General features: G+C 36.4%; 1 protein-coding gene across 3 annotated transcripts in view; it reads right to left on the minus strand.

Annotated features, from left to right (window-relative positions):
• LOC115220548 (plexin-A2) overlaps nt 1-26,696 on the minus strand; it is a 307,994-nt gene that overhangs the window by 26,995 nt on the left and 254,303 nt on the right. For 2 of the 3 annotated variants that reach the window (XM_036510169.1, XM_029790693.2), the window contains exons 26-32: nt 25,718-25,777; nt 22,422-22,496; nt 17,874-17,940; nt 17,023-17,169; nt 14,538-14,685; nt 12,731-12,895; nt 3,779-3,954 (exon numbers count right to left, since the gene is read on the minus strand). In XM_036510169.1, the coding sequence (XP_036366062.1) occupies nt 3,779-3,954; nt 12,731-12,895; nt 14,538-14,685; nt 17,023-17,169; nt 17,874-17,940; nt 22,422-22,496; nt 25,718-25,777 (838 nt within the window). The remainder of the gene's footprint in view (nt 1-3,778; nt 3,955-12,730; nt 12,896-14,537; nt 14,686-17,022; nt 17,170-17,873; nt 17,941-22,421; nt 22,497-25,717; nt 25,778-26,696) is intronic. The other variant, XM_029790694.2, reaches the window with a different exon arrangement.

Genomic DNA, 26,696 nt, shown 5'->3' on the forward strand with positions numbered 1-26,696 from the left:
TGCAACCGATTTCATTTACAGGGCATGCATTCAGCCAGGGCTGTTGAAAATGACGCTTTTCCTGAGATGCTGTGCAGTGAGGTTGTGATGTGAAGTTTTTAATCATTTGATCTTACTGCACCTGAATGTGTTTATGTATGAGTGTATATATGTGTATGTGAGCATGTGTGTTTGAGTGAGTGTATGTGTGTGTGTGTATGAATGTGTATGTTTGTGTGTATATGTGTGTGTATGAATGAGTGCATACATGCGTGTGCCTGTGTGTGTATTTGTGTATCTTTTATCTTTTGCTTCACCACTCGTTGGACTGTGGCCATGCTAGGGCACCACCTTGAAGGGTTTAGTCAAACAAATCCCCCTCCTAGTATTCATTTTTTTAAAAAATGGTACTTATTCTATTGATCTTTTCTGTTGAACTACCAAGTTAGGGGACATAAACAAACCAACACTGGTATCAAGCAGTGGTTGGGAGGACAAACACAAAGGCACAAACACACACACACACACACACACACATACATACACATATATATAATGTACTGTTCAGTTATTGGTAGAATCAACAAAGTATTCCATCCTGTGAGTGATAAATATTTAATATATACACCAATTAAATTCGAGCTACTATAAGTTTCATGCTTCTAATAGTACAGTAATTGGATGAGCTTGTATAATGTGCTGTGTACTGTCAAGTAATCTATCAGGCTTGATATACAACAAGGCTGTTCTCTGTGAAATGGTGACAAAAAACAATAGAAAGGAAAAAGGTAATGAGAAGTAAAAGAAAAATGGAAATGAAAAAAAGAAAATAGGGGTGGGAGTGAATGAGGTAGATAGGAGTTGTGTCCCTTTGATCCATTAGAAAGGGAATTAACAATAGTTAGTGTACTTAATTTGAAGTTTGTGAAACTGTATGTTTAATTTTCTAGTTCAAGAATAGAAACCTATCCTAGTGCAAAGGTTTAGTGAAAATTTTGGATCTAGAATTCTGTAGATAGAAGTCATTAAATTTAAAATGGATATGGATTTTATCAGCAATACAAAGTCTGCACTTCCTTAACCAATTAACATGTAGGGTGGATCATTCTGTGATGCTCCACTTGATGGTGTGTGGATTATTCTTGGCCTTCAAATCCCAGATGTGGCTAGTCCACTTAATGGTTCTCTTCTTGTCTACATGCTAGGAAGATGACTTATGGTTGGCATATCCTTTTTTTTAAAAAATTTACTTTCACATAAGCCAACATAATTTTCCTTTCGAGCTTTGTTATTTTAAAAAAATTGATGTTTGAGCAGGCAAGTATCTGGGTTTCTACAGTTACATTTTGGAGTAGACACCTGATGTGACTTATGTGGAATACTGTTTCCCATGTTGGTGGTGTGGCTAAAAAAGACTTTCACTGAATGGCTGTTAAAATTGTTCTTATACCTATGGCTATTCGGAAAGTGTTCATTGATCAAGTCAAGGAATTTTCTACCTACATTTGTCTTAAACATTCAAACAGAAAGGGGGATGGGTGAACCATATAATCTACGTAGGTCTTTTTTTTTAGGCTTTATACTTTTTATGGTAGGAGTATAAGCTACCTTCTCTTTGAAGTCACTGTTAGCCAGGATGGTTTTATAGTAGAGGGTTGCCTCATCAAATATCTTCTTTGGGGAGGAAAGACTGAACAACCTATTAGTAATGTAAGCTATAAGGATTTTAAAGATTGTAGGAGGGTGGTGATAACATTGTGTATATACATCAGTTTTTTGCTAGGTTTATGGAAATGTTCAATATAACCTAATAATCCAGTGACTGTGTGGTAAGAAGTTTGCTTCCTAACCACGTGATTTTAGGTTCAGTCCCACTGCATAGCACATTGGGCAAATGTCTTCTACTGTAGACTCAGGCTGATCAAATCCTGGAGAGTGGATTTGGTAGACAGAAACTAAAAGAAGCTTGTGGTATGGACACATACATACATACATATATATATATATATATATATATATACCAATTAAGGACTGCACACGAAAATATTTTATAAATATTTGTTCTCTAACTGATAAATTAACTGCTGCTAACTATTAGCTGCAGGCTAGTTTTCTCGGGTCTCATCGCGCCAAAAGTAAAAGCATTTGAAATATATATTTCAAATGTAATAGGCCGGATTCCATGCACGCGATATTTTGGTGTCGTGTTGGCATTTAGTCCAGCAAATTACATTTTATATGGGACCATGCTGATGATGCAGCACTTTTCCTTGCGGAAAATAACAGCTGAAACTAAATTTAGTACATGGGTAAATATTTTATTTCGTATATTTTTCACTTGTTTATTGCTTTGGTTTTGTTGAGTTTGATCTGAGAACATAAACTTTTTGTGGAGAATGGCGATTTGACGTCTATATCTAGCATGTTGACTGTCCACTTTTCGTGTGCAGTCCTTAATTGGTATATGTAAATATTTTAATCTTCGGATTCTTTCTTTAATATGCTAGACCACTGGTTCTAATTGATAAATATCAATTTTTACCCTAAATTTAATTTTATAAATTTAATTTTATATATATATATATATATATATATATATATGCATGTATCTAAGTGCATGTCTCTTTCTGTTTTTCCCTGTTCACAGCCATTGTAGGTTCGTTTATGCTCCTGTAACTTAGCGGTTTGGCAAAATAGATCGATAAAATAAGTACCAAGCTTAAAAAAAGGCTACATTTCTAGAATCAATTTTCTCAACTACACCTGTCAAAGTGATGCCTCAACACGGCTGCAGTCCAATAACTGAAACCGGTATAAAATAAGATTTAAAAAATTCCTTTTATATAACATATTGACAAACTCCTTAATCCCTTGAGGGTCATTGGGACACTGTAACCATGTGGTGTACTTAAGGCATATAACATATATTGATTTGTATTGAAAAATTAATATAAGCACAAGGCCAGCAACTTCGAGGGGGAATTAGTCAATTACATTGACCCCAATTTTTGATATCTCCTTTACTGACCATGAAAGGATGAAAGGTTAAGTTTACCTTGGCAGAATTTGAACCCACAATGTCGAGAGCCAGAACGAATACTATAAGGCCTTTTTTACCTAATGCTCTGACAATTTTGCCAATCTACTGCTGATATATATATATATATATATATATATATGATAATCTGTTCTAATTCTGGTACATGGCCAGCAATTTTAGGGCAAGGGGTAAGTTGATTACATCAACTCCAGTGCTCATCTGGTGCTTATTTCATTGACCCCAAAAGGATGAGAAGCAAAGTCAGCTTTGGAGGAATTTGAACTCCGGATGTGAAGACAGGTGATATGCCGCTACAGATTTTCCTGGTATGCTTACCATTCTGTTAGTTCAGTCGATTACATAGACCCCACAACACCAGTGCATAACTGGTACTTCAGAATGTAGCAGCAGACGAAATACCACTAAGCATTTTGCCTGGCATGCTAACAATTCTGCCAGCTCACCACCGTACATAATAATAGTAATAATAATGCTAATAATAATAATAATAATAATAATAACAAAGTATGGCTTTACTACATTGTTGCGCTTGTTTTGTTAATATACATGGATGAGGAAAAAATTAGCAAACCAATGTGTGTTATACGAGAGCCTAACTTTAATTTTGATTTTGGTGTGTGTGGCAGAATCTTTATTTTACATGGAATACTTTTTTTTTATGGAATCCCAAAAGAAAAACAAAAAAAAAAATACAAATGAAATAAAAAAGAAAGATAGAAGCTGGAGGACTGTACATACCTTTGTAGAGAGTAGTCGTGTCAGGAATATTTCCGAGATCATTTTCATGCTATCATCTTTCACCTGGACATCATCATTCAATTTAACTAAGTGCCATATTTTGGTACCTGAATCACTGTCTATTCGCATAATCGGTACTGATGAGCTGTCTGAGGATATAGAATTATCCAAATTACCTATGAAGAAAATTGAATAGAAAAAAAAATCGAAAACCTCTCTAAATTGTTGGATGTAAATGTATATTTGTATAATTTTTTTTTTTGTTTTACATCCAATTTTCCATGCTTTTGTCTATTTTTTATGGGTTTTCTTTATATATAAATATGTGTGTGTGTGTGAGTGTGTGTGTGTGTGTGTGAAGATGTGAATGCTGATCTCAAAATGCTAATTCTTACAAAGGATATGACAAAGGACCAAGAAGACCTGCCCACCCATGTAACAAGCACTAGTGCTGGTGCCAGGTAAAAAAAAAAGTACCAATACAAACTGTAAAGTGGTTGCCATTAGGAAGGGCATCCAGCTGTAGAAACCATGCCAAAACAGACATTTGGAGCCTGGTGCAGCTATATATATATATATAACGTGGCCGTAGCCAGTACCGCATCGACTGGCCTCCGTGCTGTGGGCACGTAACAAACACCATCCGATCATGGCCGTTCGCCAGCCTCATCTGGCACCTGTGTCGGTGGCACATAAAAAACACCATCCGAGCGTGGCCGTTCGCCAGCCTCATCTGGCACCTGTGTCGGTGGCACATAAAAAACACCATCCGAGCGTGGCCGTTCACCAGCCTCGTCTGGCACCTGTGTCGGTGGCACATAAAATCACCCACTACACTCTCGGAGTGGTTGGCGTTAGGAAGGGCATCCAGCTGTAGAAACACTGCCAGATCTGACTGGCCTGGTGCAGCCTTCGGGCTCCCCAGACCCCAGTTGAACCGTCCAACCCATGCTAGCATGGAAAGCGGATGTTAAATGATGATGATGATGATGATGATGATATATACATATACATATATGTGTGTGTGTATATATATATATGTGTGTGTGTGTGTGTGTGTGGAGGCACAATGACCCAGTGGTTAGGACAGTGGACTCACGGTTGGATGATCGCGGTTTCAATTCCCAGACCGGGCGTTGTGTGTGTTTATTGAGCGAAAACACCTAAAGCTCTACAAGGCTTTGGCAGGGGGGTGGGTGGCGACCCCTGTTGTACTCTGTTGCCCCAACTTTCTCTCACTCTCACCTCCTGTTTCTTTCTTGAGTAATGCTGCGATGGACTGGCATCCCATCCAGCTGAGGGGGAACACATATGCCATAGAAACCAGGAAACACCGGGCCCATGAGCCTGGCTAGGCTTGAAAAGGGCACATAACATATATATATATATATATACATATATATATATATATATATATATATATATATATAACAGTGAAAGTGCGTGGCTTAGTTGTTAGGGTGTTCAGCTCATGTCATGATTGTAAGGTCAGAAGTTTGATTCCTGGTTGCATGTTGTGTCCTTGAGCAAGACACTTTATTTAACATTGCTGCAGTCCACTCAGCTGGCAAAAATGAGTAGCACTTGTATTGAAAGGGCCAGTCTTGTCACATTCTGTGTCACGCTGAATTTCCCTGAGAACAACGTTAAGGGTACATGTGTCTATGGAGTACTCATACTATTTGCACATTAATTTGACAATATATATATATATATATATTCTCTCCCACACACACATATGTTGATTAATGCTGAATGAATGAGGGGATATGAAGGATATCAAAACTGAAGCTACATATATAATAAGAGTGGACTTCATGTTTATTGCATGGTTTACAATTGTTTCAACAACTTGCGGTGACCAATCCCACATCATGTCTTTGGACAACAATTTAGTCATGCACACGGTTGCTTCCCAAACCACATGGTTTCAGGTTCAGTCCCACTACACAGCACCTTGCACAAACATCTACTATAGCCCCAGATTGACTAAAGCCCTGTGAGTGGATCTGGTTGATGGAAATTGAAAGAAGCCCATCATGCATATGTGTGTGTGTATGCGTATTTTGTTTTACTGTCTCCTTGCCTTGATATTATATATCCGATCATGGAGAAATATTATCTTGCCTGGGAACAATTGAGGGTTAGTGACAGGAAGGTGCCCTTGCTAACAAGGCAAATTTTGAAGATGTATAATTCTCCATTGTTCTTTATGTTTTGTCTATATACTAAATATACTGTATGAAATCCAATGAAGCAGTTTCAGGATTTACCTGTTGAGTGAAGTACCATGTTATTATATACCTTAAACAATTCTGTATGTTCCCGATCATTTGATATGGTTAGTCAGATCTGGATCATTTCAGAGTGCTGATACAAAGGGTAAAGACCCCCTGTGGCCATCAATGACCATGGAATTGCACCTAGAAAGTTCCCTTTCAAGGCACAAGTCTGGGCAAAGTTGTTTATGAAAAACCAGCAGTCACCCGTGCATACCAGCCTCTCCTCTCCATGCCAACGATGTTACCCAAGGGAAAGGCCAAGGTCGATACAACTTGGTACCAGTGATGTCACAACTCATTTCTACAGCTGAGTGAACTGGAGCAACATGAAATAAAGTGCCTTGCTCACGAACACAACACAAAGCTCAGTCCAGGAATCAAACTCACTACCTCACGATTGTGAGCCTGATGCCCTAACTGTGGAACCATGTGCTTATGTATTCTTTTCTCTTTTCTTTTTATTCTTTTATTTGTTTCAGTCATTTTACTGCAGCCATGCTGAAGCACCGCCTTTAGTCGAGCAAACTGACCCCAGGACTTATTCTTTGGAAGCCTAGTACTTATTCTATCGGTCTCTTTTGCTGAACTGCTAAGAGATGGGGATGTAAACACACCAGCATTGGTTGTCAAGCGATATTGGGGAGACAAACACATACAAACACACACATATATATATATATATATATATATATACATATATACAACGGGCTTCTTTCAGTTTCTATCCACTCGCAAGGCTTTGGTCAGCCCAAGGCTATAGTAGGAGACACTTGCCCAAGGTGCCACGCAGTGGTTACTGAACCCAGAACCATGTGGTTGGTAAGCAAGCTACTTACCACGTAGCCACTCCTACGCCTATATCTATCTATCTATATATATATATATATTTATACACACACACACTACTCAATGCTTCTCCTACAGTTAATCACTCATTGTAATGCAAGTGAAAATGTTAGGGTGATGTGATGGAGCTTGCTTTTGTCGTAGTAGTTGTTGTTGTTGAAGATACTGATGCCCCAGCGTTCATGAGGAAGGAAGCGTATTACAAGACACTTGTTCTTGATGTTGTTATTGTGGATCATCCTCATCTTTTTTTCTTTTAGTTATCCAACCAACACTGTGTATCAAGGACTACATTACCCAATGTGTATATCCTTTTGTTAGAATAGCTGAATTATTTTACTGCTATTTCTAGCAATTCAGGTCACTGCATAGTTGCTCCTTTGTCAGTTATTTTCTGTTTGTTCAACAAAGGAATATAATGCTGTCAGTTATTCTAGAGGTTAAATGGACTGAGTTTACAAAGAATAAGGAATATATTGATGTGTGGTTCAAGTTGTATTGGATAATTTATGAAATTTGAGAGATGGCTGGAGAGAAATGTGTGGAACTTTGCGATATGTGTTGTGTTAACCCACATAGAAGGAAAACCACAAGTGTGTAAAAATTAACACTTCCTTCTCCAAGCCTAGATACGAAACCAAATCTAAGAATTCTCAGTTGTCCAAACCACCACGATCAACAGGCGCGTAAAAAGGTTTTCTTTGTCCTGTCAAAAAGTGATTGATCATCTCCCTTTGGCCTACGACCTCAGCCATGTCAGGCAAAGTTTGAATGGACAGCAGCTGACCTATATATGTACAAACTCTGCTGCAGTATGTCTGTCTTTCTAGCTGCCATGATTATTATAAATAATGTGGTCAACAGACAGACAAGGAAGGAGAAAGGCCTAGCAGGCAAACGAGCAAAGTCTATGACACGTCAGGTTTTGAATGACTGTAGAGACTAGAGAGAAATGTTCAAAGTTCCACGGTAGACTACTGATCTCAGATGAACTACACACACAAACACACACACACACACACACACACACACACACACATGCAAACATATTCATTTCTGACACATCACTTCCACAGATATACCCTGTTTCTATTTCTAGCAACTTGTAGCAGTTGTCAACATTTTGCATGTAAGGAAGAATTATGTGTACCAACGACAAATTAAGTCCAGTGAATAAATTATTTTTAACTATGAATCAATTCACTCATTTGTTTATTTCAATGGCTTACACATTCCTTTTGCATCTGTTCACCATGATACACACATAACCACTACAAGTGGACTAATTTAATTCCAAGTACAGTATTAACCTACTTAAAAGGAAATCATGTGCGTGAATTTTAATTGTTATATGAGCAATTTTGTTCTCTATAGGTATGGAAGTTCAGAAGTGGGCCAAAGAGATGGCCACTTATTTCAGAGTATAATATATGACATGATAGGAGTGAAGAAAGCTAGCTCAGTGGTATGGTGCAAGTGGTGTAACCTGGTGGGTTGGAAAAGTATCATTTGTTGAAAGGGGGAGATAACTCAAAGCAATAGGAAGAATCAAAGGGAGATGAGGAAAGGAGGGGTGAGATTAGATCTGAGGATTGTGGACTTCGAAGTTGAAATGAAAGAGAATTCAGAGACTTGACTTGGTGGTGATATGTGTGGGTTCCATTTGCAGTCCCATCTAAACCCATGCCAGCATGAAAAATCAGATGTGAAAACAACAATAATGATGATGTTGATGATGATGAAGATGATGATGATGATGATGATGATGACGACGACGACGACGACAATTGTGATGGTTATGATAATGATGTTGATGATAACACTGAAAAATCATATTTTTGATGATGACAAGTGATGATAACAACGAATAACAATAATTAAGACAATGACGACTGGATGCTGACAGCAACGATCACGATGATGACGATGATGACAATTATGACAGCTACAACGATGACGACAATCATAGTAATGATAATAAGGACAACAACGAAGAATATGAAGATTTACAATAGCAACAACAACTATGACAATAAAACAAATGAAATTATAATTCCTGAAGACAGAAGACTGACTACAATTTAACAGGCACACACTATCTAGATTGACAACAGAAAGAATTACAACAGATAAACACTACACGACTTGTAACACGAAGACATGAAAACTATTGGATCGCTTAGTGGAAATCTGACACGATGGCTAAATCATAACACAGGAATATCTCAGCTTAACAATTCACTTGATTCCTATCATTAAACAAGAGTTAAATTCATATAGAAATAATGGTATAGATGGTTGTTAGGCTCTAGAATAGAGTAACCTCAACCATTTTTGTAACCATGGACCCCTCTGGTTCCTAACCTTACTCAGATGGACCCTCATAGCCATTAAAGAAAATCCTATTATATTTTTATAACTAAACTAGCAGTATCGCCCGGCGTTGCTCAGGTTTGTAAGGGAAATAACTATAAAGCATTTTTAGAGAGTTATAGCCAAAAAATAGCCAAAAAATGGAAAAAAAATGATGGTAAATTTTTTTTTTGAGAGTAATAAAAGGTTGAGTTGCGTCCCCTAGACAGTCTGTGGTTTGTTTTTTTTTATTCTCGACCCCATGTCGAATTTATCGATTTTTTTCAGAACTGGGGGAACTTTTCAAAATTTTCGCTGCGTTAGTTTTGAATTATGACATTGGGCTATGTGTGTGTCAAGTTTCATCAGAATCGGTTGAAAGCCGTGGTCAGGGTGAGGGTACGAGAAAACAGACACACAGAAACACGCACAGACAAACTGCCGTTTATATAGAGAGAGATATTGTTACAAATTGTATAAAACTGGTGCACCTCCAACTCCACCTCCATTTTTAAATGTCTCATCCTTAAATGAATAAACTATTCTGCTTTTAGCTCACATGGCACTTAAATGCATTAAATATTTAAATGTTTTAATTTAGATGTAGTAACACGCAAAACTGTCTTTGTTAGCAAAACGATAGTAAGAAAGCTTATTGTTCAGCACAGATTTCATTTCCAACCCATCAAGGTTTTCCTTTCATTAACGTGGAAAACAACACTTAACCGATTGAATTTGGCAGTCGTTTTTTCTTGTTTCATGATTCAAATAGTAACATTTTGTGTATCATAAAAGTGTAACCAATTTATTGCAGATAAATTTTAACAACAAAATTTGATAGGGACTCCCAATGGTCATATAGACCCTAATCGACCTCGTCGAGAACCACTGATCTAGAATATAATCATTGTTATGGCTATTTTAAAATGTTGTTAGTTGGCCCTTTTCTTGTTGAGCTGATCTCAGAAACATCTAAGTGGGTGATTCTGTAAGAACATTCCATTCTCTGAGAGAACCATACCGAAATGGAAGCAAGAGAAGGAAATGTGCTGTGCTTAATGCCAAAGTTATGGGTGGCAGACAAGGTGTGATCCCAACAAGATGGGATCCTTTATCTTTTACTTGTCTCAGTCACTAGACTGTGGCCATGCTCGAGCACCATCTTGAAGAATTTTCAGCTGAATGAATCAAGCCCAATACTTATGTTTTTAAATCTTGGTACTTATTCTATCAGTCTCTTATGCCAGACTGCTAAGTAATGAGGATATAAACACACCAACACAGGTTGCCAAGTGGTGATGGGTGACAATCTCTGACACAAAGACACACATATATGGTGAACTTTTTTCAGTTTCTGTTTGTCAGATCCACTTACAAGTTTTTAGCTGGCCTGAGATTATAGTAGAAGACACTTGCCCAAGGTGCCATGCAGTTGGACTGAACTTGGAACCATGTGGTTGGGAAGCAAACCTTTTATCAATTATATATGTCTCTGCAGTGCTTACAACAAGCTTAGCATCACAGGGACCTGCAGGTCGAAGGCCATCAAGTCGGCTGTGGACCAAGATTTGCAAGTGGTAGTGCTAACTAGACAAAAGCTGGGGCCTGATCAACCCTGGTGGGTGAGAGTGTCTGATGTTGGAAGATCCAAAACACCTAAAGAGCCCAAGAAACATCACTGAAGATGTGTCCAGGTGCATCATAAGATGATGTACAAGAAGGTGCCGAAAAGTTCATGGCTTTCAGGGTATTGCAAAAGGCCTGGTTGGAGACACAACCGAATTCTTTTAAAGGGCTTAGAAAAACTGAAGGGCTGCTGCAATAAGTGTGTGAATCTGAGAGGGGAATATGTTGGATAAAATCATAACTAATCCTTCTGTATTTTCATTTATCCAAAACCAAGAACTTTTCAACACTCCCTTGTAAAAGAACCTTTTGAGTTCTCACACAGGGCTTAGTAAAACTGAAAGACTGCATCAATAAGTGTGTGAATTTGAGAGTGGAATAAGTTGAATAAATATCATAATTAATTGATCCTCCTGTATTTTCTTTTACTTAAGGTCAATAACTTTTCAACATCCCCTCATATGGAAAAAAAGTTATGAAGAATTTAGTAAAAAAACATGAAATTTTGAAGGATTTTAATTTAGGTCATTTTAAAACAGGATGTCTGTATCATAAAACAAGCGGAAGTCTCAAGTAGGTTGGTATCAAAAAGATTAAATTTCACCAGTCATTTTGACATGGAGTGTAACTAAGTCATCTAGTTAAAATTATAAAGCTACTAATAATGAAAAACTCGTTAGCATATGCTATAATCTTTTTTGAAATTAACTTAGCTATCTGTTAGGCGACTATTTTTGTTAGCTATGATGTGTTAAGATATGATAGATCTAAGGTAAAAAATTAATTGAATTAGGACTAGGAAAGGCTATCCAGTCATAGAAACCATACCAAAGCAGATAGTGGACCTTGGCACAGTCCTCTGGTTTGCAAGCTCCTTGTCAAATCATCCAACCCATACCAGCATGCGAAGCAGATGATGATGATGATGATGGGGAACCTATACACCAAGGAAACCGGGAAACCAGCCTTTATGAGCCAGGCGTGGCTTGAGAAAGAACAAACAACAACTGCAAGAAACAATCAGGTTTCTTTCTTAAACATTTTACATAGTTCAACCTAGACAAACTAATATATGTAAAGCAAAATAAGATTTTTAAAGAAGTTTCTAGAAAACTAGTTTTTCAACATCGAATGGCTATGGGGGTCCACTAGAATAAAATAGTAATCAAAGGGGTCCATAGGTAAAAAAATGGTTGAGAACCCTTGAACCCATACCAGCATGAAAAATGGACGTTAAACATTGATGTTGATGCTTACTTTCTTACCAAAATGAATTAAAACAAAGGCTGTGAATTTCAATAGGAATATAGGGATAATGGGATTAACCCTTTCGCGTTCAGATTATTCTGTCAAATGTAATGCTTTTTTATTCAATTTTTTTTTTAATTACTCATGTATTATCTTATAGCTTTGAGATTTTGATGATGTGATTGTTTTATTTTTAGAATGTCAGTGTAGAGTAGGTGTGAGAGGTTTGGTATGGCCAGTTTGAATGTAAAACATGTTGAATATTGGGGCCAGATATGGCTGGTTTAAATTCTAAGGATTAAATTCTAAAGGATTAAAGGTTTAAATTCTAAGGATTAAAGTAGGGAGCTTCTTTAAGCAGGAGGTTGCTAAACAAAGTATTACCATAACATTAAATAATTCTTCAGTTCTCTGTTTTTTTTGTGTTTGTTTTTTTTTAGCTAAAGACATGCTAGAATAACAGAATAACACATTAAAACATTAAACAAAATACAACAACAAAAACAACAACAAAAACAACAAAATCTCAAAAACAAAAATGAAAATTTTTTGTGGGACAGTTTTTGATTGAAATTCCTTAGAAATTCTGTTGTCTTACCATTTATTGTTTTAATCGATTGCTGCCTTCTGACAAGTGCAACGTTATCACCATCACTAACTTTATAATGAGAAAGAGTATTTAGTTTCCTCCAGCCATCTTTATAGAGAGTAGTGCTGTCTTCATCTTGCAGAGTGACATGGGAGTTACTATCCTGGTACCATTCTGAAAGACAAAAAAAAAAAAAATGAGCATCAAAATAGAATGTTGTTATTACCATCATTAATAATAATGATAATAATGATGATGATGATGATGATGATAATAATAATAACAACAATAACAATAACAATAATGATAATAATAATAATAGTAACAATAATAATAATAATAATAATAATAATAATAATGATAATGATAATAATAATAATAATAATAATAATAATAATGATAATGATAATAATAATAATAATAATAATAATAATAATAATAATAACAATAACAATAATAATAAGAGTAATAGTCTAATGGTTAGGATGTTGCAGTCATAATTGCAAAGTTGTAGTTTCAATTCCTAGACTCGGTGGTGTGTTGTGTTCTTGAGCAAAACACTTCACCTCACATCGCTCTGCAATCACTTTGACACCTGATGCATGACACACCTGTGTGCACCTGTTCAGGTAATGGAGAGATGAGCTAATGTACAGCTTATACATTTCATCACTATAAAATCATTTGGCAAAAGCTGAACCACTCATACATTATCTTCAACAGGAGAGCCCATCATCACTATTATTATTATTATTATTATTATTATTATTGAGTGAGAGAGCAGTGCATGCCATCAAAGTGACACTGGGGTAAAATATATGAAGCCCAGTATACCCATCATGACTAGCTGTCTGACAAGGGTACACAAGGCACATGCATCACAACCATATGTGCGCGACATGGTGATCTCATTTCAAGATAAACAGCACATGACCTTGTAGGTGGGGCCCAGTTAGAATTTTCTTCTGGTCGAGTAACCCATCCCACTCAAAAGGTCCCTGGATAAGGGTTGCTTAAGGAGGTTGAACGAACTACCCATGTTTCCAGCAGTGAATTATTCAAACCCCAAAGAATCCCTCTCAACACATGGCTATGATGCTCCCCCACTACTTTTGCTCGTGGTCAGAAGACACTTACCCAAGATGCCATGAAGTGGGACTCAGCCCAGAATGCTCTGGCAACGATCACACTCGGATGGTGCTCTTGGCACTCTACTAGCACGAGCACAAGTGCCAGTAAGGCGACGCTGGTAACGACCATGCTCGAATGGTGCCCTTTAAGTGCCACTGGCATGGATGCCGGTTAGCCGCTCTGTCAATGATCACGCTCGTATGGTGCTCTTTGCACCCTGCTAGCAAGGACGCCAGTCATCGGATTTGATTTTGATATTGCTTTTGATTGATTTCAAATATATATATATATATATATATATATCAACATACATACATACATACATACACACACACACACACACATAAAAACTAGCACTTTGTCGCTTATGACAATGAGGGTTCCAGTTGATCTAATCAATGGAACAACTTGCTCGTGAGATTAACATGCAAGTGGTTGAGTACTCCACAGACAAGTGTACCACTTCACATACTTCTCAGGGAGATCCAGCGTGACACAGAGTGCAACAAAGCTGGCCCCTTGAAATACAGGTACTTCTCATTTTTGCCAGCTGAGTGCACTGGAGCAACGCCAGGAATTGAATTTGCAACCCTACGGTCACAAGCTGAATACCCTAACCACTAAACCATGTGCCTTCACACACAGACACACACACACACTTATAGCTGCAAGTAACATTACTTACCGAGATCCAGGTCATGAACAGGGGGTCTTTGGGAATAGGAAGTGTTCTTATAGAGAGCTTCGACCATTTTCTCTTTAGCTTGAGTGATTGTATCACAATCTAGTACTTTACACTGTATAATTTCTCTAGAATGTTCTACTGAAAGACTCTGAAAAAACAAAGCAAAGTAAAATACAAAATAATAATAATTCCTTCCACAATATGCACAAAGCCAAAAAATTTTAGTGGGTAGGGGTTTTGTTGATTACATTGATCCCAGTGTTCAACTGGTACTTATTTTATTGACTCCAACAGAATGAAAGGCAAAGTTGACCTCAGCTTGGGACTATAGTAAAAGACATTTGGCTGAGATACCACGCAGTGGGATTGAACCTGAAACCATGTGAGTCCTTTTGTCTTCAGTCATTTGATTGTGGCCATACTGGAGCACTGATTTAAAGGGTTTTTAGTCAAAGAAATCAACCCCAGGACTTTTTTGTTTCAAAGCCTAGTACTTATTCTATCAGTGTCTTTTGCTGAACTGCCGGGTTATGGGGACATAAACACACCACTATTGATTGTCAAGCGATGGTGGGGAGACAAACACAGTCACACACACACACATATATGACGGGCTTCTTTCAGTTTCTGTCTACCAAATCCACTCACAAGGCTTAGTAGAAGACACTTGCCCAAGGTGCCGTGCAGTGGGTCTGAACCTGGAATCATGTGTTTGAGAAGCGAGCTTCTTACCACACAGCCATGTCTGCACTGTTTTACTTGTTTCAGTCATTTGTCTGAGGCCATACTGGAGTACCACATTTAGTTAAGCAAATCAACCACAGGACTTATTCTTAGGAAGCCTAGTACTTATTCTATTGGTCTCTTTTGCTGAACTGCTAAGTTACGGGGCGTAAACACACCACCATCAGTTGTCAAGTGATGTTGGGGGGACAAACACAGATACACAAACATATACACACACATACATATGTACGATGGGCTTCTTTCAGTTTCCGTCTGCCAACTCCACTCACAAGGCTTTGGTTGGCCTGAGGCTATAATAGAAGACACTTGCCCAAGGTGTCACAAAGTGGGAATGAACCTGGAACCATGTGGTTGGTAAGCAAGCTTCTTACCACACAGCCATGCCTGCACTATGTATATTTATATATAATTATGATAATAAGATTCATCCTTCATGTCTCTGAAGACGACCTGATTATCAGCTTTATACTTTGTAGGTCCTGAGGTGGTTTATTTAGGCCAATTTTGGCACGGAATTCACAATTACAATGGGGACATCTAATAAGAGGTTGAGGACCTGGTGGGACTATTGCTTTCTGTGCTGCCCTCTTCTCTTTAGCTTCTATACTCACATCTGATTCAGAGTACTGTACTCCAAAGTACACACCACTGCACCACAGTGAGCGATCCAGAGCAAGTTGCCCCAATGTTAGTTTTGATTATATGTTCAGTTGGTTCCTGCAATAGTATTTTGTGATGGATATTCACATATGCTCCCAACACAGGATGGTCATGACACTTATGTTTTTAATTAGAGACCTACTCAGTCAGGCCTGACACTCTGACTTAGGGTTAAACAACACTATGTCTGATTTAAAAAATATAAACTTAGGCATAGGAGTGGCTGTGTGGTAAGTAGCTTGCTTACGAACCACATGGTTCTGGGTTCAGTCCCACTGTGTGGCACCTTGGGCAAGTGTCTTCTACTATAGCCTTGGGCTGACCAAAGCCATGTGAGTGGATTTGGTAGATGGAAACTGAAAGAAGCCTGTCATATATATGTATATATATATATGTGTATGTGTGTGTTAATGTTTGTGTGTCTGTGTCCCCCCCCCAACATCGCTTGACAACTGTTGCTGGTGTATTTACGTCCCCGTTACTTAGCGGTTTGGCAAAACAGACCGATAGAATAAGTACTAGGCTTACAAAGAATAAGTCCTGGGGTCGATTTGCTCGACTAAAGGCGGTGCTCCAGCATGGCCACAGTCAAATGACTGAAACAAGCAAAAGAGATAGCTGTTCATGGTTGGTATAAGGTATATTTTTCCTCATATTCTGCCCAATCAGACGACTGGATCGAGGGCTAAACAACAAAAAGCAACTATATATTCCTTTCTAGTTTTGGCACAAGATCAACAATTTTGAGGGGAGAACATAGACACTTACTTTGACCCCAGTTCACAAGGAAAAATGATAGGATCTGAGACAAATTTAATCAAATGCATCCTAAAATTTGTCACAAATCCCATTACTCTTCCTTAGATGTCTGATGAGATGGATTCATCTTATATGCCCATGAACTTAAAGTCATGCAGAAGAAAGTCAAACTCTTATCAAAGCAGTAAACTGGCAGAATTGTTGTACTTATTTCATCAATGCTGAAGGGATGAGAGGCTATGTCAATCTTGGCAGTAATCTTAGAATTAACAACAGCTAAATATTAAAGAAACGAAAACGAAAACCCAAACTAACTTACCAAAGTCTTCGGCTCTATTTTCTCTCTTAATAATCTATCTTCGGATAACGAATATCTTGCATCACCAGTAACAAAATCCACTGGACCTTTCTCTACTTGTAGCTTTATAGCTTTGTATAATTTGAATAAAGCTGGGCCAGCATGTTCCTAAAACAAACAAAATATAATACCAACACATCAAAATCATTCTCATTATCAACATAGTTTTATATATATATATATATATATATATATATATATATATATATATATATATATATTATATATATTATATATTTATATATTCTGTAAATGAAAATAATATTTTATAAGCTTAAAGCTTATGAGTGATTAACTTGTATTGGCTAATGAAAATAGCCTAATACTGGGGCACATAAGCCCTCGAATTTACAGATTTGTCACTCATCACTCCTTTTTAATTTATTGCATATATTATATATATAGATACACACACACACACACATATATATATATGAAGAAAGGTTTGAAAATGCAATTTTAAAGATGTTTATTCACTTGACATATTTAAAATTGCATTTTCAAACCTTCTTTCATATATATTTCCACTTGTGCGGTACCTTACAACTTTACTTTGTTATATACTTACATACATATATATATATATATATATATATATATATATATATAAATAAATATAAATATATATATATAGTATATGTATATGTATATGTATGTATATATATTTATTTATATATGCTTGAGTGGGTATCAAAATATGAGTAGTATACAATATAGAGATTTAAAGATAGAGGAAATAACATCAAATTAAACTGAATTTAATAAAAGTAAAATAAAGAAGATGGGAAATTAAAGTACAATAATTTACTTACTTTTAAATATTTGTATAAACATATTGATAACCAGTTTGTGAGGAGTTTTTCAACTACAGATTCTGTTCTGTGAACAAAAAAAAAAAAAAATTGGTAATTATTTTAAATAGAAATTTCATGTTTTTCATTTTAGTTAAAACGAGGTAAAAATTACTAAACGATATAAAACCTGCAAGAAACAGCACCAAACTCTCCCTCAGATCACAAGTGAATGTTATTTTAAAAAAAAAAAAGGCTGAGCACATTACATAACCTAGGGTGTACAAAGAAATGGAACAGTCAATGCTGGAATATCTTTGAAGATATATATATATATATATATGTATATGTTTGAGTGGGTGTCAGAGTATGAGTAGCATACAATATTTAGATTTAAAGACAGAGGAAATAATCTCAAATCAAACTGAATTTTATAAAAGTAAAAATAAAATAAAATGGGAAATTAAAATATAATCCTGCCATTCTTCTTTAGATATCTGATAAGCTGTGTTCATCCCACAATCCTATGAAACTTAAAGTTATTTGGAGCTGCATCAAATGGTTATTCAATTAAATATACACATAAGGTGGCAGCAAGCTGATAGAATCATTAACATTCTAGGCAAAATGCTTAGCAGCATTTCATCTGTCTATGTTCTGAGTTCAAATTCCATCTAATACACAAACATATATATATATATATATATACACACACAACGGGCTTCTTTCAGTTTCCGTTTACCAAATCCACTCACAAGGCTTTAGTCAGTCCTAGGCTATAGTAGAAGACACTTGCCCAAGGTGCCATGCAATGAGACTGAACCTTGAACCATATGGTTGGAAAGCTAGTTTCTTACGACACAGCCATGCTTACAATTGCCGAGTATGTTACCCTTTTTAAAATTTAGAATGATTGGGTAAAGAAAGTGCTATCAATACTCGAGTGAATATTTGAAACATAAATTTATTCCATCTATAAATACTGAGCAATTTCCACTAATGTTCTAAAATGAAGCAAAGAAGTTTACAAGAATGATTGAACATTTAGAGAAAAATGTATCCAGATAAAGCCAGAAAATATGAGAACTAGCTTTGCCAAATGAAAAATTATTTTAAAACCATCTTACTCTCAAGGGGTTGTTTACTGAACAAACTCAACAAATAGAGAAGGGGTTGGTCATGTCTTATAAACTTCCAAAATTAATCACTAAATGTGGAAACTACTCACCATTGATGAAACTCTTTTCTTACCAACTATAAATGAGGTTGCCCAGGTAAAAGTGCTATAACAGCATCAAAAGAATAAAGACCTCTTTCAGACATGAATGACCATGGGATTGCACATAGAAAGTTTCCCTCCGAGGCAAAGTCCGAGCAAGGTTGTTTATGGAAGACCAGCAGTTGCCCATGCATAACAGCCACCAATGTTATCCAGGGGAAAGGCAAAGTTGTCGCAACTCTAACCCTAACCTAACCCTAATTTTACAGCTGAGTGGAACTGGAGCAATGTGGAATAAAGTGTCTTGCTGAAGAAAACAATACACAGCCCAGTCTGGGAATTGAACTCACTACCTCATAATTGTGAACCTGATACTCTAACCACTGAGCCATGTGCCTTCACATAACAGCATCAATTCCTCTCGGTAATAGAACAGTAGCAGCAAGAACAGATGACAAGGCGAAAGATGTGGAAATTAAACTGTGATGCTTTGAAAAAAATGAAGAGTTTTTTTTACAGTTTGATGAGTCAACTTTATGCAACAATGAATCCTTGCTGATGACCTATATCCATAATGTAAATTCAAAAAATCAGGAAATTATTGAAGAGTTTCTGCTTGCTGAAAAAATGGTTCTTGTCACAAGTGGTTCTATAATTTTTAAGGTCGTTAAAGATTTTTTTTAATGCTAAGAGTATTCCTTTCACAAATATTATTGCATTTGCAACAGATGGTGCAACAGCTATTATAGGCCATTATTAAAGTATAATAAGGCGGCGAGCTGGCAGAAATGTTAGCACACCAGGCGAAATGCCTAGCCGCATTTCGTCTGCCGTTACGTTCTGAGTTCAAATTCTGCCGAGGTCGACTTTGCCTTTCATCCTTTTGGGGTCGATTAAATAAGTACCAGTTACGCACTGGGGTCGATATAATCGACTTAATCCGTTTGTCTGTCCATCTTTGTCCCCTCTGTGTTTAGCCCCTTGTGGGTAGTAAAGAAATAGCTATTATAGGCCATTATTGACAATTCATAACATCTTTAAAGGGAGCAGTTCTGTATATATCTTTGCAGCTCACTGTGTTATTCATTAAGAATACTTGGCTGCAAAACATCTTAGTGGTAGACTACATAATGCATTGAATAATGTAATTAAAACAGTAAATAACATCATGGCTTGTTCACTAAATGATGATGTCTTTCATAAACTTTGCCATGAAAAGAAGAAAAATTTAAGTGTTTGTTGCTTCATACTAAGGTGAGATGACTCATCATCATCATCATCATCATCATCGTTTAACGTCCGTTCTCCATGCTAGCATGGGTTGGACGGTTCGACTGGGGATCTGGGAAGCCAGAAGGCTGTACCAGGCTCCGGTCTTATCTGGCAATGTTTCTACAGCTGGATGCCCTTCCTAACGCCAACCACTCCGTGAGTGTAGTGGGTGCTTTTTACGTGCTACCTGCATCCCAAATGGAAATTGTTTGAAGCATTATTCGATCTCGGTGATACTGTTTCAGAGTTTTTTTTTAGATCATGTGATAAGGATGTGTATAATAAACTAAGCAATGAAACAGTTGACATTACATTAAGTTGCAAGGAAATAACTTGAATTTGATTGAAGCAAAAGGAATTATAAATGCGTTTATCAATGAATTGTCATTCAACAACAAAGAGAGATTAGCTAGGATAGGTTCTGCACATTTTTCAAGCCTGTGCATAATAGAAAACAATGACAGTAATTTAGTACCAGATACAGATTTAGATTGTTATCATCTAGAGACACTGAAAGAAGACTTAATGACAAGTTTTAAAGATCTTATCTTAATGTACCTGACTGAGTCATAAATTTCTTTCTTTCTTATTTCTTTTCTGCTCAACCAGGTTTACATAAAAAAATTATCAGCTTCAAAAGTGATTTTGAACCTCAAGTATATTTTCAACAACTTGATTATGAATCATTCTGGTTCAAAATGCAAAGCAAGCATGCTCAACTTTGGCAAGAAATTAAATTATTATTCATTGCTTTTCTTTCTTCATATTTAGAAAAGAAAGGATTCAGTGCAGTGTTACGGTTGCTGACTATGCAATGAAATGAATTTGCAATAAGTCAAAGAGGAGACTTACAACTTTTTTTTTGACTAACAGTGAATGTTATAGAAAATTTAGTTGGGTCTCATCAGGCACGTGGAAGTCTTTAACTTGCAGTGCATAAAGTAAATTTACAACTTATATCTTCATCTATTTTTTATTTTTTTCAATGTTAAAAACTTATATAAACCATTTTCTGAGTAAAACTAATAAATTATCATCCAAGTTAAGTTAGTTTAGTCATAATGCTGCCAATTACGTGGGCACTAGGTAAAACAACAGTTTAAAAGGGAGTGCTACCAAAACAAAAGAAAGAAAGAAAAGAAAAAAGTTAAGAACCACTAATCTATATCTATATAGATAAATGACATATCTGATGAGGGTAGGGTTACATAACTGGGCTGTTATCTAACACTCCACTGAGCCTCTGGTGTGAAACCGATTGGTAAGACTGGCCATAATAGATATATAATACTATACAATGTGATTAATGTTTAGATATATAAATATGAGTAGCATGGAAAATAAACATTAAATGATGATATACATATATATATATATATATATATATATATATATATATATATGCGTGTGTGGTTTCAGGTTCAGTCCCACTATATTCTACCTTGGTCAAGTGTCTTCAACTGTAGCCCTGTTCTGACCAACTGACAGAGGCCCATCACATGCTTGTATCTAAATATGAGTGAGTGCATGTTTGTGTCTCCTTGTCTTCATATCACTTGATTGTTGCAAATGAAAGTAATTCATTTCCAATATACAGTGAAAACATGTCCGGCCATGAGGAAACAGGTAAGGGTTGATAACAGGAAGGGCGAGCTGGCAGAAATGTTAGCACGCCAGGCGAAATGCTTTGCGGTATTTCGTCTGCGTTACGTTGTGAGTTTAAATTCCGCCAAGGTCGACTTTGCCTTTCATCCTTTTGGGGTCGATAAATTAAGTACCAGTTACGCACTGGGGTCGATGTAATCGACTTAATACCTATGTCTGTCCTTGTTTGTCCCCTCTGTGTTTAGCCCCTTGTGGGTAATAAAGAAATAGGTAACAGGAAGGGCATCCAGCCAACTGTAAAAAATCTGCCTCAGCAAATTCTGCCTGACCCATGCAAGCAGAGAACTGAACGTTAAGATGATGATGATAACAATATTAAAACACATAAATGCATACATACATATATTCACACACATACACATGGTTAATGTAAGAAACCCTCTTACATATTCAAAAAAGATGGCAAGACTTACCTTCTTAACATTAATTTGGGATGTCGACTCGCCACTGATTTTTCAACTAGTTCATCTAACAAAGCTTTCAGGATGCTAGGAAAAAAAAAAACATTAACAATATCAATAACAAAGTAAAATAATTTAAAAAATTAATACATAATTAAAAGTAATTATTCATTATAAATTTCAAATAAGTAAGCTGTATCAAGACTCATTGGGTATGGCAAATAATCTTTACTCTAGAGTACTGTTACTGAATGTCTCTTGTTGAGAGATTTACAAATAGAAATTTTCCATTATATATATATGTGTGTGTGCGTGTGTATGTGTGTGTATATATATATATGTAAATTTTTCTTTTCTTTTATTCTTTTATTTGTTTCAGTCATTTGACTGGCCATACTGGAGCACTGCCTTTAGTCGAGCAAATCGACCCCAGTACTTATTCTTTGTAAGCCTATTATTCTATCGGTCTCTCTTGCCGAACCGCTAAGTTACAGGGATGTAAACACTCCAGCATCGGTTGTCAAGCGATGTTGGGGGGACAAACACAGACACACAAACATATACACACACATATATATACATGTATATGATGGGCTTCTTTCAGTTTCCAAATTCACTCACAAGGTTTTGGTCAGCCCGAGGCTATAGTAGAAGACACTAGCCCAAGGTGCCACGCAGTGAGACTGAACCTGGAACCATGTGGTTAGTAAGCAAGCTGCTTACCACACAGCCACTCCTGCATCTATATATATATATACACACACACACAAGAGGTTGTTGAAGAGAGCCTGGTTTTAAGGTGTAGTGAAAGGCCTAGTCGGAGGCCCAACCTTCCAAGTTATTTTGCAGAGCTTAGAAAAACTGAAGAACCACTGCAACAAGTGTATGAATCCGAGAGAGGAATATGTTTAATAAAATACTAATTAACTGATCCTCCTGTGTTTCCAATTACCCAAAGCCAGGAACTTTTCAGCATTTTTCTCATATACATACATACATATATAAATGCATACATGTATATATAAATATATACTTATAGATGTGTATATTAGTGCATGCTTATGGTGTTTGGGTGTTTTTCTATATGCTGTATTGGCATGTGTTGTGGCTTTCTTTTTATAGCATCGGTCTCAATACTTTCTGATTGGACGTCATGGGTGGAGACTTTGGGTTCAGGGAATTGTTCTGCCTGGAATCACCTGGATTATTCTCCACAAAGTCCCTCTCCCACTTTCCAAGATTGCACAGCTATTTTCCCTGTTTCAAGGTGGTGAGGAACAAACAAACAAAAGAACTGCACAGTACCCCCTCCTAATCTCACAACCCCCAATAAAGTGTTCTTAAATTTAGCAATTAAAAATTAAAAAAAAAAATTAATTCATTATCGAAAAAAAAATGACTCAGTAGTTAAGTTGAGTTTTGTTATTTATTAAATAATGCTGACAACTGCTGCTTGAAAATTTCACCACAAACATCTTTTACCAAATAGAACAGTTATCTCCACCTGAATACTCACATGCATACACACACACAGACACACACACACACACTCTCTCTCACTCACACACACACACTCACTCTCTCTCTCACTCACACATAAACACTCTCTCTCTCACTCACACACACATACACTCCCAATCACACACACATACTCTCTCTCACACATACACTCTCTCTCACACTCACACACATGCACACACACACACACACTCTCTCTATCACTCACACACAAACACTCTCTCTCTCACTCACACACACACACACACTCCCAATCACACACACATACACTCTCTCTCACACACATACTCTCTCTCTCACACATACACTCTCTCTCACACTCACACACATGCACACACACACTCTCTCTATCACTCACACACAAACACTCTCTCTCTCACTCACACACACACACTCCCAATCACACACACACACACACTCTCTCTCACACACACACATACTCTCTCTCTCACACATACACTCTCTTTTACACTCACACACACACGCACACAGAAGATATTGGCTTGCCAGATAAATTTGTTTCCTTCCAGTGATATCTAAATTAACATCAAGACAGCTAACGAGCAGAGTCGTTAGCATATTCCAGACAAAATGCTTTGTGGCATTTCTTCCACCTTTATGTTCTGAGTTCAAATTCTGCTAAAGTTGATTTTGCTTTTTATCCTTTCAGGGTCAATAAAATAAGTACCAGTCATGTACTAGGGCTGATGCAATTGACTTTTCTCCCTCCCCTGAATCTGCTGCCCTAATGGAAAAATCTGAAACTGATATCTGAATTAACATAAATGATATTTTTATTGTGGCGTTTTATTCTTCTTCTACAACTTTTGTTTTATTGTTTTTGAAATTTGAATAAATTGACACCCGTTTCTGTCTCTCTGTCACGCTATCTTGTGTCAGAGGGGATCATCTGACACAAGATCCCCTCCTCCAATGCCCCTTCTCTTCTTAAAAGATCTTTATCTTATCGGTTACTTGGTGACCCTGCCAATGCTGGCGTCACTTAAAAAGCATATCAGGACAATTACCCCCACTAGGACAAATTCTACCCACCCCGATGACAACAATCAGCTGATGATAACTACCCACTAGGACAATAATGCTCCTTGGTTAACTACCCCCTCTCCAATATATTAAGAAGTTTTAAATCATCATCTGTTGTCCTCAGGAGTAATTGTCCTTGAGGATGGTTATTGTCCATGGGGGTAAATGTCCTGGACTCCTTAAAAAGCATCCAGTCAACACTGTGAAGTGGTTGGCATTTGGAAGGGTATCCAGCTGTAAAAAAGCATGCCAAAACTGACCTTGTCTGTGTTTGTGCCACATAAAATGCACTCAGTCCACTCTGTTGGGTGGTTGGTCTTAGGAAGGGCATCCAGCTGTAAAAACCATGCCAAAACAGACACAGAAGTCTGGTGCAGTCTTCTGCCTGACCAGCTCCTGTTAAACCCTCCAACCCATGCCAGCATAGAAAGAGGACGTTAAACAAAGATGATGATGATGGTTTACCTCTTTTTGTCACATAAGAAAATGGAGCCCAAATAGGAAAAAAAGAATTAAAAAAAACCCCCCTAAAATCCAAAGAATTTATCTGACAAGTGTTTCCTATAACTTCAGGCTGACCAAAACCTTAGGAGTAAATTTGGTAGGCGGAAGTTCCATTGTGTGTTTCTGTATGTGTGTGTGTGTGTATGAAAGTGCTTATGCCACTTTTGAAAGATAGGAGGAATACATACACACACACACATGCACACGCATGTGCGGAGAGGAAGAAAGATAGATTTACTTACTCTGTTGCATATTCCATGTTATTTTGGTAAATAATCAACAACAATGAAGCAACGTTAACTCTGTGACAAAACAAAATGAAAAAAAAGGAAAGAAAATATTGAATTCATTTTGTTTTAGTAATTCAAATGAAATCAAAGTGAAATATTTTGAAATTGAATAATTATATCTATTTTTTTTCTCATATTTCAGCCAAACACATGTAATGAAAAACAAAAGCAATAAATAATGATGATGATGATGATGATGAATGATAATAATAATAATAATAATAATAATAATAATAATATAATAATAATAATAATAATAACAATAAAATTATAATAACAATAACAACAATAGTAATAATAATAATAATAGTAATAATAATAATGATAATAATAATAATAATAATGATAATAATAATAATAATAATAATGATAATAATAATAACAATAATAACAATAATAATAATGATGATAATAATAATGATAATAATAATAATAATAATAACAATAACAACAACAATAATAATAAAAATAATAATAATGATGATAATAATAATAATAATAATAATAATAATAATAATAATAATAATATGTTTTACATAAATTTTTCCCTGCTTTAATGTGTCTGGAATGAATTTGTGTACATATGTTTTTTTTCTAAACTTCTTTTTAGATTTCATTTATTCGTTATTTTAGTTATTGTTGAAAATATGTAAATTCAGACATATTTGCATATTTTCTGCAGAAATGCATTTTTTATTTTATTTTACAGTTGGTTACTCTGTCTAATGCTAGCTGCTCATTCGACCGTGAACTTTTTAACTGCTGAAGTGGTGTAGAAGCGAGTAAGTTGTTATTCTTGTTGCTTAGCAGCAGGTCAACCGGGATTGAACAGAACTATGACCAAAGACATTCCCACTATGACCATCACATCTTTTTTTTTTTTAAGGGATATATTGGACTACATTATCTAATGTCTTTGTTCATCCTTTTT

This window comes from Octopus sinensis, linkage group LG16 (assembly GCF_006345805.1).
Source record: "Octopus sinensis linkage group LG16, ASM634580v1, whole genome shotgun sequence".
NCBI classification, from domain to species: domain Eukaryota; kingdom Metazoa; phylum Mollusca; class Cephalopoda; order Octopoda; family Octopodidae; genus Octopus; species Octopus sinensis.